This window comes from Trachurus japonicus, chromosome 17, assembly GCF_045865225.1.
Source record: "Trachurus japonicus isolate A0001 chromosome 17, Traja_1.0".
NCBI lineage: Eukaryota > Metazoa > Chordata > Actinopteri > Carangiformes > Carangidae > Trachurus > Trachurus japonicus.
In genome coordinates this window covers 29,857,145-29,875,348 of record NC_140923.1, presented here as the reverse complement: position 1 = coordinate 29,875,348, position 18,204 = coordinate 29,857,145, and the positions used below count along the sequence as shown (strand labels likewise).

At 41.2% G+C, this 18,204-nt stretch overlaps 1 protein-coding gene across 2 annotated transcripts in view; it reads right to left on the bottom strand.

Moving 5' to 3' along the window:
• Positions 1 to 15,204, bottom strand: part of LOC146971003 (choline transporter-like protein 5-A) — a 47,501-nt gene extending 32,297 nt beyond the window's left edge. For both annotated transcript variants that reach the window (XM_085804889.1, XM_085804890.1), the window contains exon 1: positions 14,965 to 15,204. In XM_085804889.1, coding sequence (XP_085661015.1) covers positions 14,965 to 15,058 — 94 coding nt within the window. In that variant the 5' untranslated portion in view covers positions 15,059 to 15,204. The remainder of the gene's footprint in view (positions 1 to 14,964) is intronic.
• Between the last annotated feature and the right edge of the window lie 3,000 nt (positions 15,205 to 18,204).

Genomic DNA, 18,204 nt, shown 5'->3' with positions numbered 1-18,204 from the left:
CCAGCATCAACACTGGAACTGCATTAGGTTATCTTGGTGGGTACCTCCAGGGATGGGGCTACCCTTGTGGGTAGCTCCATCCCTGTGGAGCTCGACTCTGGTCCTCTCTTCTCCTCCGCAACTTAATTGCACTGATCATAAGCACTTTGTCGATATCCTATGCACTTGAACACACAGCACTTTATGTAAAACTCTTGTATTTGATTAATTTTTATTGCACTCTAATACTTTATTCCTTAAACCACCTCTTAGCGCAATTCAGGTAGGCTTCTAAAACAGTCATGTTGTTATGTACTATGTAGGCTTACCAATTGCCATGTTTGTCGTAACCGCTTGTCTGTCAATTCGTAATTATTATATTTGATGTTTGTCAATACGTAATTATTATATTTGATGTTTGTCGCTACAGGACTACAGATGGAAATTAGCGGCTCCGCTAAATCTGGTGCAGCCATCTTTTCCAATAACAAATGTCACTGCACACTGTCCTTTTTAAATAAATAAATAAATAAATAAATAAATAAATAAATGTGACATACCTGTGACGGCAGTGACAATCATTTAGAGAACTTTTAAACTGACTGCAGCACTGGGGTTTGGCGGTGTAAATATAATTTTCTCATGTGGGTCAAAGATCAATCCCTGATTGGCCTGATACTGAAGTAATTGTACATGTGATACTCACAGCTCTGCTGGAACAGTGATTGTGTCGTTAAAATCACCAATCCATCTCATCACTACAAAACCTAATCCTTGAGGTGCAGGAATATTTAGTCTGTGTCCATTTCCACATTTGCTAATTTTTTTATATGTCTTTATTAGATAGGACAGTGAAGAGACAGGGAGCAGGGATAGAGACATGCAGTAAAGGTAGTCTCCCTCCTTCGGGCTATTCCCACATGGGATGTGCTCTAACCACCTGACTTTGATATTTTCTAATTTAAGAGCAGAAAAAGAAATGATAAGGCAGACACATAGTTTAAACTAAGGTCCAGTGTGTAATAATAAACAAGGTTGTTGGCAAAATCTGAATATACTAGCCATGAATATATTTGTATAAGTGTGTAATAGAGATGCACCGATTGCAAAATTCTTGGCCGATACCGATTTCCGGTTTTTAAGGAGGTCTGACCTGCCAAAACCGATTTTTCCGATACCGATTTTCTATCTAAGAAATAATTATAATCATACAACCATATTTATATAATATGCAATTAAAACCACAACTAATGGTAGGCTATATGATGCTATCATAACCCCCCTTTTTAAGGATAAAACATCACAAATAAGAAATTTCAACAGTGCTTACACTTCTGCCCCTCTGTGTGTGTGTGTGTGTGTGTGTGTGTGTGTGTTCGTTCATCTCTCGCGCTCTGTTTAGATTAATAAACACAAATAGGCTACAAACGTACACACATTGGCCTCACGTATTTGTCAATCACGGTGTTTTATTTTGTAAATTGACCGGATCCTCTCGTGTTTCTTTGTGAGACTTCCTGCCCAAGATTGACGCTCGCGGTTCCTGCACAAAATAGACCAGACGCCGAAACGAGGCAGGGCGCGAACCAGCCGCGGAGGATTAATAAAAATGCCCCCGCTTCTCGGAGCTTCCGCGTCCGGTGTGGCAACGGCGTTATACGGTTGTGGCGCCATGTTTGTACGGCAGCCCAAATAAAAAATCCAGCCAGCCAGAGAGCACGTTTTGCAAGTTTTGTGTTCATAAATAAACCAAAGAAGAAGAAGGCGGAAGGAAAATAGAAGGAGTAGTAAACAGTAGACATATTGTGAAACGGTTTAGATCTTCATCTCATTGCTCCATGCTCCTGAAATACTGGTAAACAAGTCTTTTTGTCCTCGGAGGCCACTGTCACTTTGCCGACGGGAGGGGGGAGTGCGAGCAAGCAAGTTTTTATTTATTTATATGTGACAGTTGAGGTTCCTGTCACTATGCCTCCAATTGATGATGCGCCCTGGCTACTTGGCCAAGGGGATGTCCCTTTGGGTGACTGGCAAGCGTGCATGATTATTACCCGGGAGGTGTGGGTTCAATCCCCGCCTGGGCCCTCTTCACCTTGCCACATATACACATAATATATTATCTACATTACACTGCATGAGATTTTATTCTGGAAAATTTGCCATTTCTGTCTGTGTCTCTTCCTCCTGCTTCCAGCACTGTGTAGCTAGTTGACAGGCAGGCCCACAAGCCTGCCGCTGCAAAAAGAAGAGTAGCAAACAAACGTCGCTGGGACGGACCGAAGACCCCATGACTGCCAATAACAAACATTTGAATTTAAATTACGGGTTCATTGCAACAGGTGACTGACATGCCCCAAGCCGTGCTGTGTGTTATACAGTATGTCGCGATCGGCTCTCCACCACCTCATCACTTCACAGACAGAAATCTCCCTGCGTCCTGGATTAAGGTCGAACATCCTAATTGTCCTGCGAGTCACTGGTCTGTGGTGTTAAAAAAGTTAGGAACCACACGCACCCCCCTCTGTTGATGTTTGTATTAACCAGATGTTGTTGGAGTCAGGTACTGGCAGGATGTTGGCAGCTCACTCTGAGCTGCAAAACCACTCCTCAGAAAGCTATGGGTGATTCCACAGAGGGTATGTCCATATTCATTTAGCCTATGTTAATGGAACTCTAGAGACTGGCTGAATATGAATTCATTCTTTGCAAGAGAGGTTTAAAATGTTGTGGTTTACCTCATCATTGTCAAGAGAAAAGACACACTTCTGAGGGTTTTACACAGCCTTGTCTCTGTATAACAGACCAATAACATCCATTCACCAGTCAGTTAGTCAGCACTCTTACTGGCCTTCCTGGATTATATACAGTATATTATTACACTTAATCTTGTTACTGGTACCTGGATCAGCACAGACACAACAAACAGGCCGCTGCATTTCTTAAATACAGTTCTCTCTTTGGTCCAAGTTCCAGATACAGAAGAGACCGTTTGAATGAGAGACACGCACATAGGCATGCAGGCACAAACACACACAGTTTGCAGAGTGTGTACGGGCCTACAAAGGAAGCACAAGAGACGGGGATGATGAGAGCCCCTGAGGTTGCCTGTCAGACAGTCCTTCTGAGAATCACAGAGGACTTTTAAGAAGAGAAACAACTGATGAAAAGACAAAAAGAACGGAGAGGTAGGGGAAAAAATGAGATGGAAATATATTTAGATTATTCAGCAGTAGGGAAAGGGGTGGAGGGGAGGAAGATGGAGAGAGGAGAAGAAAGACAGATGAAGGCCAGGATATTATATAATGTGTCTGATAGCCTTGATCCCTGTCACAGTGCAAACCAAGAACTCACACAACAACAACTATGCTGCTCTCTGAGCCAGGACACCCCACCACCTTGCTGACTCTCCACCCCTCCCCCATGTGTTTTACCTGTGTCCTGTCCCCATTGCCTCCCTGTTTCTGTACTACCGCTTGTCTTTATCAGTCAGTACGTTTACATGACACTTGAAAAAACTGAATTATTGCCTTAATCCGACTTTAACTAGACAATTGAAGTGCATGTGAACGCGTTAGTCCGACTAGTATTGGAGTAGTTCTCCAACTCCGATTAAGACACCCAGATAATGCAATGGGAAATTGATTAATATTAATTAAAGCAGAAGTAAGCAATATTTTTGTGTTAATATAAGTCTTAATTACTTATATCTTCCAACAGCAAGTGTTTGGACCAAAACACGGGTCTCTCAGTCACTCTGCTCTGCTCTGAGCCGAGGAGAAAACTTTTCTCGTATCCTACAAGTTTTATCCAATGAGGAGAGAGAACGGCATGAAGGGCTGTGTGTGCAGCCAAGGGATGCGCCTGAATGTGGTGACGTAGGGACGAGGACCAATAGATCCATGGCAACCCATAACTCGTGTTTTTTCTGACCTGTGAAGTCGTACCAGTTCGATCTGGTACGAGTTCACGGGTCGGAAGTTACGAGTGGCCATTATAGTGCACTTTCACAGGTAAAACAGGTCGGAAAAACACGAGTGGGTTGCCTGGAACGCTACAAAGTCGTAAGTCGTGACTTGAAGCTGTAATTTACGGTTTCAAAAGCCTGCCTGGAACGCAGCATTAGCCAAAACGACCGGATCGCTTACTTCTGCTTTAATCGGACTGAAACTGGACAATGCATGTGCGCATGCTCCACAACAGAAGAGACACAAAGTGAAGCACAGAAGCTGCCTGAACCCGGCCAAGTAAAGAAAAAAAACGTGTGACCAGTGAGAGGATGTGTTTTATGAAAAAAAGAGAGAGAAAGAGAAAGGAAGGAGGAGGAATTCTCAACCCAAACCTGGCCCAGACCGGCGGGTCTGGTCGGGGTTAGTTGAGAATTTATTAAAGAGTAACTTAACCCCTAAACCACTTTTTTCAGCTGAAAACAAATATATTTGGGTATGAAGTAGTGTTGTCGATCGATTCTGGTCCAACTCTTGACATTTTAGTCTGCCTGTGGCTAACGGCTCACTGGATGCGGATCGTTTGCAGCTCTGCCCTGGCACGGCAGCAGGAGTCTGGGGCCGTTGACTCGCTGTTTTGATAAGCAACCGGAACCAGGGCGAGAGAGACAGGCCTTTAAAGGGACAACGAAGAGTTTCTATTCGGTTATAAAAAAGTCTCACGTTAATGTGGATGAATCTACGCTACCCACACTTGTTAACGGGCCCATTTTTGATAAATATATCGTTTTGTCTCTATCGTTATTTTGTTATTATTAGTGGTGGCGGAAATGCTGGGCGAGCCGATCAGCGTTTCCTTACTTTCGGTTTCGTGGCGAGTCATGAGAATAACGCCGCCGAATCGCCGTTTATGGTCGGAACTACGACGGTATGTGATCGTCTTCGAACCTCTGACTTTAATTCTTGATGAATGAAAACATGAGTCTGTCTTGCGCCGGTCAAAGAATTTCACGGTGCGCGTGGAGGCTCATAAATGTAGTGTGAAAACGCTTCGCTTTTCCAAAACTCCTCGTTGTCCCTTTAAATCAAAATAAACGCACCAAGCTGATAAAATGCGGTGAAACTCTTTAATTTAAGGAATATAATTTACAAGAAAGTCCCCAAGCCATTAAGTTAACCTTTTGCTTTTATTGTATTACAAATTAATGTCTATTTTATAAGTTTTATGTTGGTGAACACTTTTACTTTGGTGAATTTGGTGATTTCCAGATCCACTAAGACGGGAACCAAAATGCAGTTAACAGACACCAGGCTATTTGCCTCTCTGAAGAGCCTGGTGACACAAGGCTAGCAGTTGGGGGCTGTTGGAGAGTCGAATCTAACGGCTCCTGGAGCCCAGCCCATAATCAAGACATTTTTTGAATTTACAGCTTAGATGCATGTCAGCCAAAACTGAGGGGTTTAGTTGCTCTTTAAGCTTATTAAGTTGTTTGTATTCAGGTTTTTATTCGGTGACAGAAAAGTCAACAGGACAGGGGGCCGTATTAACCTGCTGAAACGACGCATGTTGCTGCCTGATGAGGCGGACACCGTCAGTTATTCCATTTTCTCAGTTGCATGTAAACTGGGACAAGGACAGAAGTCTGACAAGACGCTCAAATTAAAAGCTGTGCATGTAAACATACTGAGTCTGTCCATTGACCTACTGGGGAAAGCCAGTTTCTCTCTGAGCCCTGATCCCATTTCCCTCTGTGAAGTTTCCATTTTCGTCCTCCTGAGTTCTTTTGGATTTTCTGTTTTTGTCTCTGGAGTTCTTGGTTTTGTAAGATTCTGTCTGTTAATTAAATACATCTTTTCACTATCTACCCCTTTTCTGTTGACTGCATTCAGGTTGAATATTTCTAAGCAAGCTCTGCAAATAATATTGCTCTTTGAATAGATGTAGTACTAGTCCTAGTGTAGTGAAGCTGTAGTGTTGACCGTCACTCACCTGTCTGTCATTGTGGATAACAGTGTAAATGTAAATGTGATAAATGCTTCACTTGCTTCATGTTAAAAAAAACCCTCTCCTGAAAAACTCTTCTCTTGACTCTGCTCAAGTGGAGAATGTTCTCTGCATGTCTCCGACTTCCTCTCACAGAATGACCTTCTTGATCCAAATCACTTGGGCTTTAAGGGCGTTGTTGTCTGTGACGGGGAGAGCTGCAGCTCAGTCTGCAGTTCTTATCTTTGTTGGGACCACTGACAGTAAACCACCCCATCCTGCTGTCTCTGCTCTGTCGGGCACCTTGGACAAAGCACTTTCTTGATTCCTTGGTTCCAAACTGGCTTTTTGCATCTACTTTCTATACAGATGATACTTTCTACAGAGATGTGAAGTTCAGCGTTCACAGCGCCCAACACCCTCAGTGTTCTTCATGACAATTACTCAACTATTTAAAATGTGCTAAGGGTTAAAGTGCAATTTTCTCTGTGAGTGACAGGTGGATGCCGTTACAGTTGGCCAGCTCCTCAGTGTCTATGAGCTGTCTGCTCACCATCACCTCATCTAATTGGAGTCACTGAGCGTGTCCTTCCGGTGTTTGGGGTGTTAGCTCTTTCTTTTCATGCAAATATTGGACAGATAAATGCTTGTGAAAGAGGTTTGTGCATGGTTTGTTTGTATGATTTCAATTAGCAAGTGTTGGTGTCTACCATCCTCATCCTTGGTAGCTTTGCACTACCTCCTTGCCCATTTTAGCTTAGAGATATGGGCATACAGCCAGGCAAGATGGTAACAGTGGAGCAGCTCACTCTGAGCTTGAAAACCTGTCTTCAGAAACCTGTGGGTGAAGCCCACTACACTTATTTGCTTATGAACATGCTTGGCTGTTCTACTGACTTAACCCTCTGAGGTCGGTACCATCGTGTATGATGGAGTATTCTTTTACTCTTTTGTGTCTATCTCCGGAATGCCGAATGATAGCGATGTAATTCTTTATTTTTATTGAAAGCAGGACACAGAGTCTACTGGTGTGTAGTCTGTAGTAGTTCTGCCTCAAACATCTGTGTCCAATAGGAGACTCCTGCCCCATCACAGGATGGGCCAAAGTCCTAAATGAGACCCGGCCGTGTGCCTTCACACAATGTGTCAAAGAGTGTTCATTTACATCAAGATAGTTGCTCTGTTGCCTTGTATGATCATGATTATCAGAAAATTAGCCGTAAATGCAATAAATAATGCACAGATAACCATTTTATGCAAGCTAAGACCAAGACATGGGCCTCATATGGAACGAGACAGTTTGAAACTGATTTCATGCCAGGCGAGTGGGGCATTTTTGTAAATAATGTAAAGAATATATTTTGTATCATAGTTAGAACCCTTGTTCTTTTCCCCCAAATCCCTAAGACCTCGAAGAGCAGTTATATAGCCTAGTGTCTTAAAAGAAGTTTATAATCATTTTCTGTTTCCAACAAATAAATTTGTTTTCCGTTTTTTGTTTTCCTTTCTTTTTCTGGTCATATTGCTATTTCTACATTCACATGACACCACTACAGAATGAATATTCTGAAAGCCCAGGTCCTGAAAAAAGGAAGTCAATTAATTACTTGATTGTGCATCACAGGGCTGAGGTTTGAAAAGCATTAATACACAAGGAGACCAGGCGAGAGAAATACAGAAGAAAATGCCAGGAGTTAATGACGAACTCTTTTCTGTGAACCTGACTTCAGCACGCCAGCATCCACCTGTCTCTCCCACCTCACTGAGCACTGTCAGAGAGACTGTACAACCATGCTATTTTCCCAAAGTTGTTATAAATAAATGTGTTTTGTCCTGTATTATGCTGTCTGAAGCCAAACTGTTTCCAAGCAACAAATATACTCTTAAAGTAGTAAAAGGTGGTTTGGGATAAACACTGAGCAAATTAACATGTCATATCACTCAGAGGAGGCTGCAGTCAGTCGCTATAGGCTACTGGGATTGGAAGTGAAAAGATGGGGAGCTATGAAAGTTCCTCTTTTTAAGTAAAGAGGTAAAAACTATTGTTGCTACTAGAGAATTTATTTTTTATTTTTTAAATCAAGTTTAAAGTGAATCTTGTATATTGGAAATATTTCAAATCTTTTCGTTAATAGGCAATAGCCTTCTTTTTTTAATTACAAAAACATGATTAGAGATATATTTTCTGATGTGAAAGATTATTTACGCTGTTTTTAGTTGGTTTAGTTTTGATGGTCATTTATTTCTTTCCACTATAGGAAACTGTTGCATTAAAGAAATGGAGCTGGAATATAGTTTTTTTTTGTTCAATATTTGTTGTGTTTTGTCTGCTACAATATTTGCATAAAATTATCCAGATTGCATGTGTAATGTCTTCCAACATTTCAGTGCACCGGTATCGCTTAGTGCAGTTTTTGTCTTGTTACTAGATCAACACTGACACAACAAAACAGGCCGCTGCATTTTTTGAACACAGTTCTCTCTTTGGTCTAAGTTCCAGATACAGGCACACAGAAAGACCCTAACCCTCTAGCTATAAGCTTTCAAACACATTCTCTATAATTCATATGTTTGATTTAGATTTGACCAATGAAACATCCTACAGTACTAGTTTTTTAAAATTGATTCTTATTTACGATTCATACTGGTATTAAAGTCAATGTTGTTCTGATGGTATAATGTTTTTTCTAATTAAGACATCCATTTTGATGGTTTATTACATAATGCACTAAATTATAAAGCTTTTTCCTCATACAAAAAGTGCAACACTAATAGCTGATGCAATATGTAACGATTAACGTCAGATATTGATAACATCTATCTTTGCGGTGGGTCCTGTTGGTCAGATGACCCCGCCCCCAGCCCCTGGTGTAATCGGTTCTTGGCTCAGACCAGCAAGGAGTTGGTGTTTGTCTGGAACCTGTTTTGAGAGCCTTTGTGACAGCTCTGTGCTGGAAATGTCTGGTTGTAGGCTTTTTTTTTTGTTAGCATTGTAATCATCTGCATTCTACACAGCACTACTGCACTCTAGATGTTGCACACTGTGGACCTCTACTTCACACCCTCTATATATTATTTTCTATTTCGAGAAAAAAAATCATCTGAAGAGTTTTAAAATTCAACCATTGAGGGAATCGGAACACAAAGACACTGTGATGTTCATATAAGTGCTGCTCCCATGGCTTCTTTACTTTCATACTAAGTCTGTAAACAGAAGAAGAGTTTTAAATATATAAATGTCTCCACTGACAGGAGACTTTTACATGACTGGGAAAGTCTGAGGAAATTTCATACTCACTCCAAACTTTTTTCAGGTCACAGGAAGTTGTGAATCTGTGTCTGTGAATCTAACCACCATGCAGTGCCTTCACCACACTGGGGATATGTTTGTGTATCCTCGCATGTCGGCTCCATAAATATTAGTCGCTTTAACTAATTCAACATTTTAAAAAGGAACACTGCAGGTAAACTGCTGCATATACTGTAAGATAACCAACTTCCATGAGTGCCCCCCTCCCTGAGCTAATCTCTGGATGTGCAAATATATTCAACACAGACATTTGGATATCAACCTGCATTAATAAGAGGCCACTGACATGGCTAGCATGGCTTAGCTTCTACACCTAGAAGCCTCAGGGCTCTATTTTCCTGGCGCAACTCAGGGGGGCGCAGCGAGGCGAACCCTGGCGCAGCCGGCGCAGTGGTATTTTCCTCCAGTGCAACAACGTGTGCAGCGGATTCGGTAAATTGGCAGACTGCTGTGCGCCGAGATGGGTGTGGTCGCGCAGCAGGGGGAGGTATCGACAGATTCAGCTTGGCGCAATTTCGTGCCAAAAGGCCGCACTGAGAGTGCGCCGAAAGCTCGCCAGCTCCAACCTGGTCTACTCTCAGCGCAAGGCGAAGCGCAGTGGTAATTCGACTGGCCAGCTCGCAGTGCGCACACGTCACCAAGACCTCACAGGCAGGTTTCCACAGTTCCAGGCACATTTAAATGCAATTAATAATCACAATAACCCCTATTTATTGTAACTATCTGAATCAGCACATACACGTATATCTATATCGATTGTCCCGTCACACTGATGACAGATCAAAGGCTGTCGGCATGCGTAATGGAAACTCAGCCTGACTGAATTACCACAGATGAAACCAGGGAGGGACTGGGACAAAAAAGAAGCTGTGGATGTCCCAAGAGCAGGACAGTGAGGGTGGATGACTGCATGTCATTGCTGTGTTGACACTACACACTGTGCCGTTGCGATGATCCGCTATATTTATTTATTTACTTATTGATTTATTAGCGGGCGAGCGGCCGCATCGTCACACGACCATAACAAATAAACAAATAAACTATCATCTCTCACAGCAAACCACAATCAGCCTCGGCATCAGATACTGAGCAGATATTCACATCTCCCATCTCAGGTAAATTCTAAAGAAAAAAGAAAAAGAGAGACGCTCCGTGATGCCTCCTTTACGCACAGCTGTTTGTTTATGTTGTGATCTGTGCACACGGGTTTAAATAGTAGGTTACTAAATATGAGTGTCTTTATTAATGGAAAAGGGGTGTGTGTGTGTGTGTGTTTTGTTTTTTTACTGGGCAACAGCTCTCAATATGTCAGAGCAAACCTGGATAACATCATAACCTCCTCCCAGACTGCTTTTGCATCATCAGCCCGTGAGGTCTGTTCGCGCGACCATATATTTGGACACTGCGAGCTTGGACCGGACCAGAACATCAGTTTCCTCCCGTCTGACTGCTGCCTCCCTCTTCCACGGTGAAATCAAACTTGCGCCTCGCGCGCGGCAGATTTAAAGGCGAGGAGAGGAGCTAATTTGATTGGTGAAGAACGGACTCGGCTGTGTTAAACCCACTCCACGCCTTCTCTCCGCCCTCTATGCCACTTGCGCCGGTGGGAGGGAAGGAGGCGGGATGCGCCCCGCTGCGCTTCGCCGTGCATTGAAGGAAAATTGCAAACTGCTCCTGGACACGCCCCGTTGGCGAGGCGAAGGCGAAGCGCAAGGCAGATCCACCCCGCCTGCACCTAGTCTAGGAAAATAGAGCCCTCAGTCAACAAACTATATTATCCAGACAAAAAGCAACAGGTATGTTTGGTACTTTCAATTTCAATGTGTTTATTTAGAGATAGTAAATTCATGCAAAACCGCTGATGCGCGTTCCCGTCGGAGGCAGTTTTTCGGCAAGCAGTCTCTGCATTTGCCTCGAAAAAGACTCGTAATGTCCCGTAATGTTCCGTTATTATTCAGTGTTTCCTCTACATTCATTTAGGAGCGGCGGGCCGCCATTCCTAAATCCTAGCCGCCGCTCCTTCAAATTTCTTTCTTTCTTTTTTTTTTAAAATTGTCGCATATACACCACCGCTGCATGTCTCCACATTCACAGTCCTGCACTGGGTCGGGTACTCGCTAGTATAGCTAAACTACAGATAACTATCTTGCTCAGTATCAACTCTTTGCACCTCGTCTGTACTTCGATGACGGACCACAGCGTGTTTTTCCGCAGCATCATTTAACTCAGGTGACAGAACAACAACAGTCTCAGTACAGATCAGTAATCGCTGTTGCCGGTGTGTTTGCAACTTGTCCACCAGAGCGTTTTGGAGTTGTTGGATCGCGTATTTGATGAGTTTGATGAGGGAAACCAATAAATCCCATTAGCCTCCTTAGCGTAGCTCTGAGCAGCTCACAGCTCTGCTCCGCCGTTCTAAAAATAGCTTGCACCAAGAATTGAAGGTAACGAACCTACTCCTAAAACTATAGGGATTATGGCAATGGGCCAATTTGCCAATATGTTGAACTATCCCTTTAAGAATGAAGGGACAACACATATTTATGAACATTTGAATGTAAAATGTGCCAGGTTGTAACCCCAGGCTATTTTCCATCTGTTGTCCCTTAGCAGGTTGATGAGGAAACAGTCAGAAGGTAAAAACACTAACAACACCAACAACAGTAGAGAAAAATAAGACAATGGATGATATAGAAACTTAAACTACTAGTAGTCTACTACTAGTCTACAGAGTTTAGACAGTGACCCAATGCACATCACATCATCCTCATTTGATGATTTCAAGTCATTTGTGTCACTGCAAATGTATGAAGCCCCATTTACCAAATAGCAGTGAGCACAGTGAGTGTACTAGAGCAGAAAACTAAAATTGTAAAAAAACAAAACAAAAGCAACAACTAAAATCATGATTGTGACCAGAGTCCTGGTTTTAGAATGATATGTGCAATGCATCATAATGAGACTTAAATAATATGGAAGCTGAAAAGCTGACCTACTATCAGCTGATGGTGAACTGCTCAGGAAGCTATCTTCAAAGTTCTCTACAAGTGAAGCATCTATTTCTGCAAATCGTTTTTGTAACCATGGCAATGCATCTGCACATGAACTCACGTGCAGGGAATCAACCACGGTGTGTTGAGCTTCCTCTTTGGCAGTTCAGGACGTTTATTAAACTGTGTGATCTGACTGTTATAGAGCTGTACCAGTCATCACTTACTGATCCTGTCTAATGATCGTCATGAACAGATTTTTCTTTATGACTCCAGAGAAACACAAATATGAAGTATTTAAGTATTACAGCTATAAATCCTCCTAAAATAAATGAATTCAATTCCAAATTAAATGTAGGAATATAAGCGAAAATATTAATATATCAGTAAATAAATAGCTTAGTCATTTATTGACGAGAAATTTAAATTATTTAAATTAAAAGTCCACATTTATTTATGTCCTAACACCACATTTTTCCAGCTCTTCTGTTATATTCAAATGAGGGGGTGTGGTTATCTCACTGATCAAAGCAACAGCAGCAGAAGAACAGCACTGAATCGCATTTTTTTACATTTACTAGCTAATTCATTTGTATGTATTTCTGTATTTATTTATCTTATATAGATTTAGATGTTGTCACACACACACTCATTTACTGTGCAGGCCTCTTAGTGTACAGCAGGTTGAGTGAGAAACACGCTTGTCAACAAAAGCAGACCTGAGGGCAGCTGATGGCATTAGTGAGCAGTAATACTCAGCTAATCTTTATCCTGCTGCTGATGAGAATAGCCTCAGTCATGGTTAATCCAAAGCAACGACACCTTTGTTGGTAGTGGCAGTGTTGTCATTGGCTATTATTAAACTTCATTACACAAAGAAATTAAACACTCTAGTACAAAAAACTGCAGTTCCTCTAATGAGTCTGGTTCCAAAAATTGAACCAGTCCCCACTGACTCCTATGTTAAAGTTACAATATGTAACTGAACAGGCCAGTGTTATATACCATATTCCGAGGTCATGCCCTTACATCATCTTTGCAATCATTTTTCGGTTATTACAGTAATGCACCGTGTCCTTTGGGTCACCTGACACACCGTGCATATGTCTGAGTGTGCACTGGTTAAGTGGAACGTGAGTCTGTGTTATTAAAACTGTCTTGAGCTGCAGCTCACTCACCCCATGCAGTGCAGCTGCAGCGTTTCAGCTTTAAAAGCACCACGCTTGCAGTCACTCTTGCACTATTTCACTTGAACACAACAACAGCAAGTGAAATATGTGTATATATTAAAAAAGAAAAGTATTATTATTTTTTTCAAGTGAGATTCATTTTAGTCTGCTGTGATGTTGAAGACAACAACTCCCATGAGCCCATGCTCCTTCATGATGTCATCGTTTGCTATTGTCCTGATTCAGAGACCACTAACGGCAGACACTGTGTTTAAAGTAGCCTAGTGTCGACTGATGATCACACTTTGATCACGTCATTGCAATATGGGAATATTGCAAGTGCAGTAAACACATTGCAAAAGTCTGACTCAAAGGCAACAAATTAGGAAATAATAATTTTCCTCACACGATTTACGATTTTCTTAACTGGAGCTGATAACTACAGTACTAGCTCTGTGAGCATCAACACAGCCTTTGGGATGAAAAAAAATAATACAGTTAGCATCCTTTATCACATACCAGCTGCATTTTTCACCTGTTGTAGATTGCTAACGTTGGGCAGTGAACTATTATGAACAAGCTGAGGAGGAAAACTTTGTGTGTGTAGACTGTGGCTTCATGTGACAATGCCTCCATCCCTCTCAGCTGTGTTTCCTGCACCTGCCACCGACCCTTTGTCTGTGTTTATTCATTACATGTCATACTGACATCCCAATAAAGATCCATGTTATTATTGCACATCACAGATTTCCCTCACACTATGCAGGCCTACGGTATCTGTGGAAACAGTATGAGAGATGATGTCAAACAAAGACAATCTCTATAAATCAAACAAGCACGGGGGCGCAAATGCAATTTTACTGTGTGCAGGAGTGCGGCTGTGGGAGCAAACCCAAAATGATCTCACCTACAGCATCTATATGCAGTCATTACAGTGAGGGCTCTTTGAGGTTCAAATCAAAAGCTACTCTACTGTGTCATATCTGTGAAAATAACCCCCTTTTATCCTGTCCAAATAAAGAGGATGCTGAGATGCTGACAAGATCTTTTGTTGCACTGAATTTCTGACAACAAGTACTCAGCGTCTTAGACACAATTATCTTCTCAATATTAAACCTAACAGAGCGAAAACCTCACATGCACACCACACACACACACAAACCTGCTACAACAAGCTGATGATTATTTTTTAACATTTCAGTGGAAAATCAACAACCACCCAGCACAGGCCTGCAGATGCTTCAGATCAACATCAGATCCACTGAGCCCGAGCTCTCTGAAGAATCAAACAGAGCAGTTTGATGTTTTCTCTGTCAGTCAGCTGATTATTGAAGTGATTTAAAGTGGAGGAAAAATCTGTTTCATTGTGACAAGTTATGAAAACAAACTGCAATTAATTAAAAGTCAATCAAAAATAATTACTAAAATTATCCAATCACCTGTCAGCTTTATTGCACTAATCACACCTATATGTATTACACAACAAATCCTGAACCTCGGGCTCAGATGACCGACCCGAATCGCCCTCTGCCTTCCAGCTGTCAGCCGTACTCTGTCTGTCTAGTCTGGTGGACTATAGGCTACTCACCGTAGTAGAGAGCCGGCGCTGCGGCTCCGGCTCCAGCCGCGGTCTCGCTCCGCACGGCGGCTGTGTTGGTCGGGGTGTACCGGTGGGGCGCCATGACGCGCGGTGCTGGTCGGTGGACAAAGGGAAAGGTGAATGAAGAAGCTGCTGAGTGAGCGCGGGGAGTTAGTAGTAAAGGACCCGCCTCCTTCACACCGCTCCACGTCACTCACTACTACTCCACGCTCGCGCTCCGTGGAGACGTCAAGCCAAACTAATTTAGACACGGTAGAGTCCTGCTGCTCGAGAGAGAATCCCAGCATGAATACAAGTGCCTGAATAGAGGAACCATATTGATTGATTGATTTATTGATTTTAGTCTGTTCAATAAAAATACCTATTTATAGGGATGTGGAATGGGGAAAAAAGTGGTACATTTTGTCTAAACAATAAGATCAAGGAAGTAGCCTATCTTTCAAAATCATACACAAAATATATCCAGCAAAAAAACATTAGAAAGATTTAAACTTGATGTTGAATACTCTTGTGACTTCTGTGGCTTGCATGATGAATCTATTGCACATTTATTTTTTCACTGTTTATATTGTCAAATGTTTTGGTTGAATGTACAAAATTTTATTGAAAAGAAAACTGGACATTCAGTAGGCTGCATGAAAAGGACATGTTTCTTTACTTTGAAAACAACCAGATGGAAAATGATTTAATTATTTTTGTACAACTTGTTTTATTTTTAGGTAAATTTCATATCCACAAAAAGAAATGGACTGACAGCAAACCAAATTTTACACTTTTTTTTGAAGGAACTTTATCAATACAGCACCGACATCAATGGAAATGCCAAAGGCTTTAAAAACAAACTTTATTTTGGACATTTTTTTCTATGATTTTCTTTACATCGATGCATTTTTTTTATACATGATACTTCTATACTCTTTGTATATTTATACTTTTATATTTTTTCTTCCCCTGGCTCAACAGTATTATGCATAATAAAAACAGTATACGCTCATACTACCTCATGCAACAGCACCTTCAGTTTGCACATGCACAATTTGCACATTATTTATTATTTATTATACATATTGGGCATACAATACACATTATCATACCATACCAGCTGTGTTTAGCTTTTAATCTTGTATTTTTTGTATTATTATTATTATTATTATTATTATTACTATTGTTGTATTATTGTTGCTCTTCAATTGCCTATTTTTATACATAGTTTGTATACCTTTTATGCTGGCATTTGTGATGTGGACACAAAGTAAGAGTTTCATTGCCAGGGAATCTTGTTTTTCTACTGTGCAAATGACAATAAATACTTGTGTAACAGGTGTTCCCTGAAACTGTTATGTTATGTTCACTGGTTGTACGACACAGTGGATAAAAGACTTGTTGTCTATGCTCCAGGTCCTTGGGGCCCTCAGCTGACAGCCAGACACAAGCAGCTCAGACTCAGAGCAGTGGCTGGGAGGAATCATCACTAACTATGTATTTAGAATTCCTGTGAACAGCTCTGTCAAGTGAAGGCTATTGTTGTTTTTGAGATTTGTTCACCATCTTCCCCGTGATGTTCCGTATGATTCATGTCATTTTCACTCTCGTTCACCCATGAGTGACCTGTTGTGCCTGCTTCCATTTGTCATCAGGTAAAATCACTAGATGAAATATTCTTAGGCCTACATCTCAACTTCTGTGGTTCATACTATTCTGATGGAACCAGACTGTCTGATAATGATTATCCTGTCAAAAACAAGCCCATAGTTCATCTGTGCAGCAGCTTCTTGTGAGCGGTAGTTAGGTGTTGTTGCTAGGCGACATCTAGAGGTCATAGTAATTATGACAGGAGCAGTGACATGATGTAAAGAGACAGAGTGTCAGGGTTCAAGTTAGGTTGTGGTGAATGGATGAATATGATACAGGAGAGCAGTGCTTGATGTGAAACTACCTTAACACTGTAACCATGACAACAAACATTGTCTGAAGTTGAACAAGTTCTTATTTTGAGTAAGAACCGGAGTGTTTCTTATCATAACCATGACAACTGAGATCCAGCATGCCTGCCACTGGAAGTGTATTTCAGAAGAAACCGTAGCCGTGTCCCAATTCAGAGGCTGCGCCCTTTGAAGGCATCACCACACCACGGCCCAGGCTCCTTCAACTGCCCAGAGATGCAGCCTTCTTTTCCCAAATTAGGATGGATCCCAACCTATCCCAGAATGCATTTCAGACAAGTTGGAGAGAGCTCCGATGTAGGATTTAGATCTGTATCTGGATAAACAGAACATCATAACCACAGTAAAAACACATACAGGCCCAGCACAACTTGTAGAAACGTGTAGGCTATTAGGAGGCGCAACAAACAGGACAAACGGCCATTTCTGAACACCTTTAAATATCAGCCATAATCATTACAATTCAAAGAAATAAAGATACTAGATATTTCAGTCTTCGTATCATGAATCTATATAATATATGAGTTTCACCATTTATGATTGCAGCATGTAGTAGCCTACAGTTTGTGTTTAATAGAAGATAAAAAATTCCATTGTCCTGTTCCTCATCTGTTTACCTATATGGACTGTTGATCTGGATGATGCTTTCTGTCTTGGTATCCCTGCTGCTTGTTAGGTTAGGTTTCTATTTTCTCTCTTTTTGCCCTTTATAAATGCAACTTATACTTTTTATTCAACAGTGTCAGTTAACTTGACTGTTTCTGTTTTGCTCAAAACTGATGGAAGAACAGCATCTGTCCCTGTCTCTAAGCTTTTTTTTTTTTTTTTTACAACTTCCACAGTTTAAAGATCAGAGGTTTTTATCCTCAGTGACTTGATTAAGTTTGAAGTTTTAGTTCATCACTAAAAGTTCAAAATGAAATCCCTCACAACATTAATGTTAAAGCTTATCTTGAACACACCTTAATTTCCTGGCAGTTACTCTGCATTATTAGTTTCACTTTCTACACTTTTTGTGGAAGTTTACCCAGGTTAAATTATAAACAAGGAGTTTTATTTGTACAAAAGTAGTTTGACCTTTTAACAACTTAATGACTTAAATATAATTTTTAGTGTATATATTGTGTTTGTTTAGGGTCAACTCTACTGGATCAGGCTGATAAATATCCGTACATAATCTAGACTTAATGAAAAGATTTGCCTTACTTGCTCAGGTAGCTGATTATACCTCGATAACTGTAAACTATGTCTCTAAACTACAATTAAAATTCTCTCAAATGTTTCT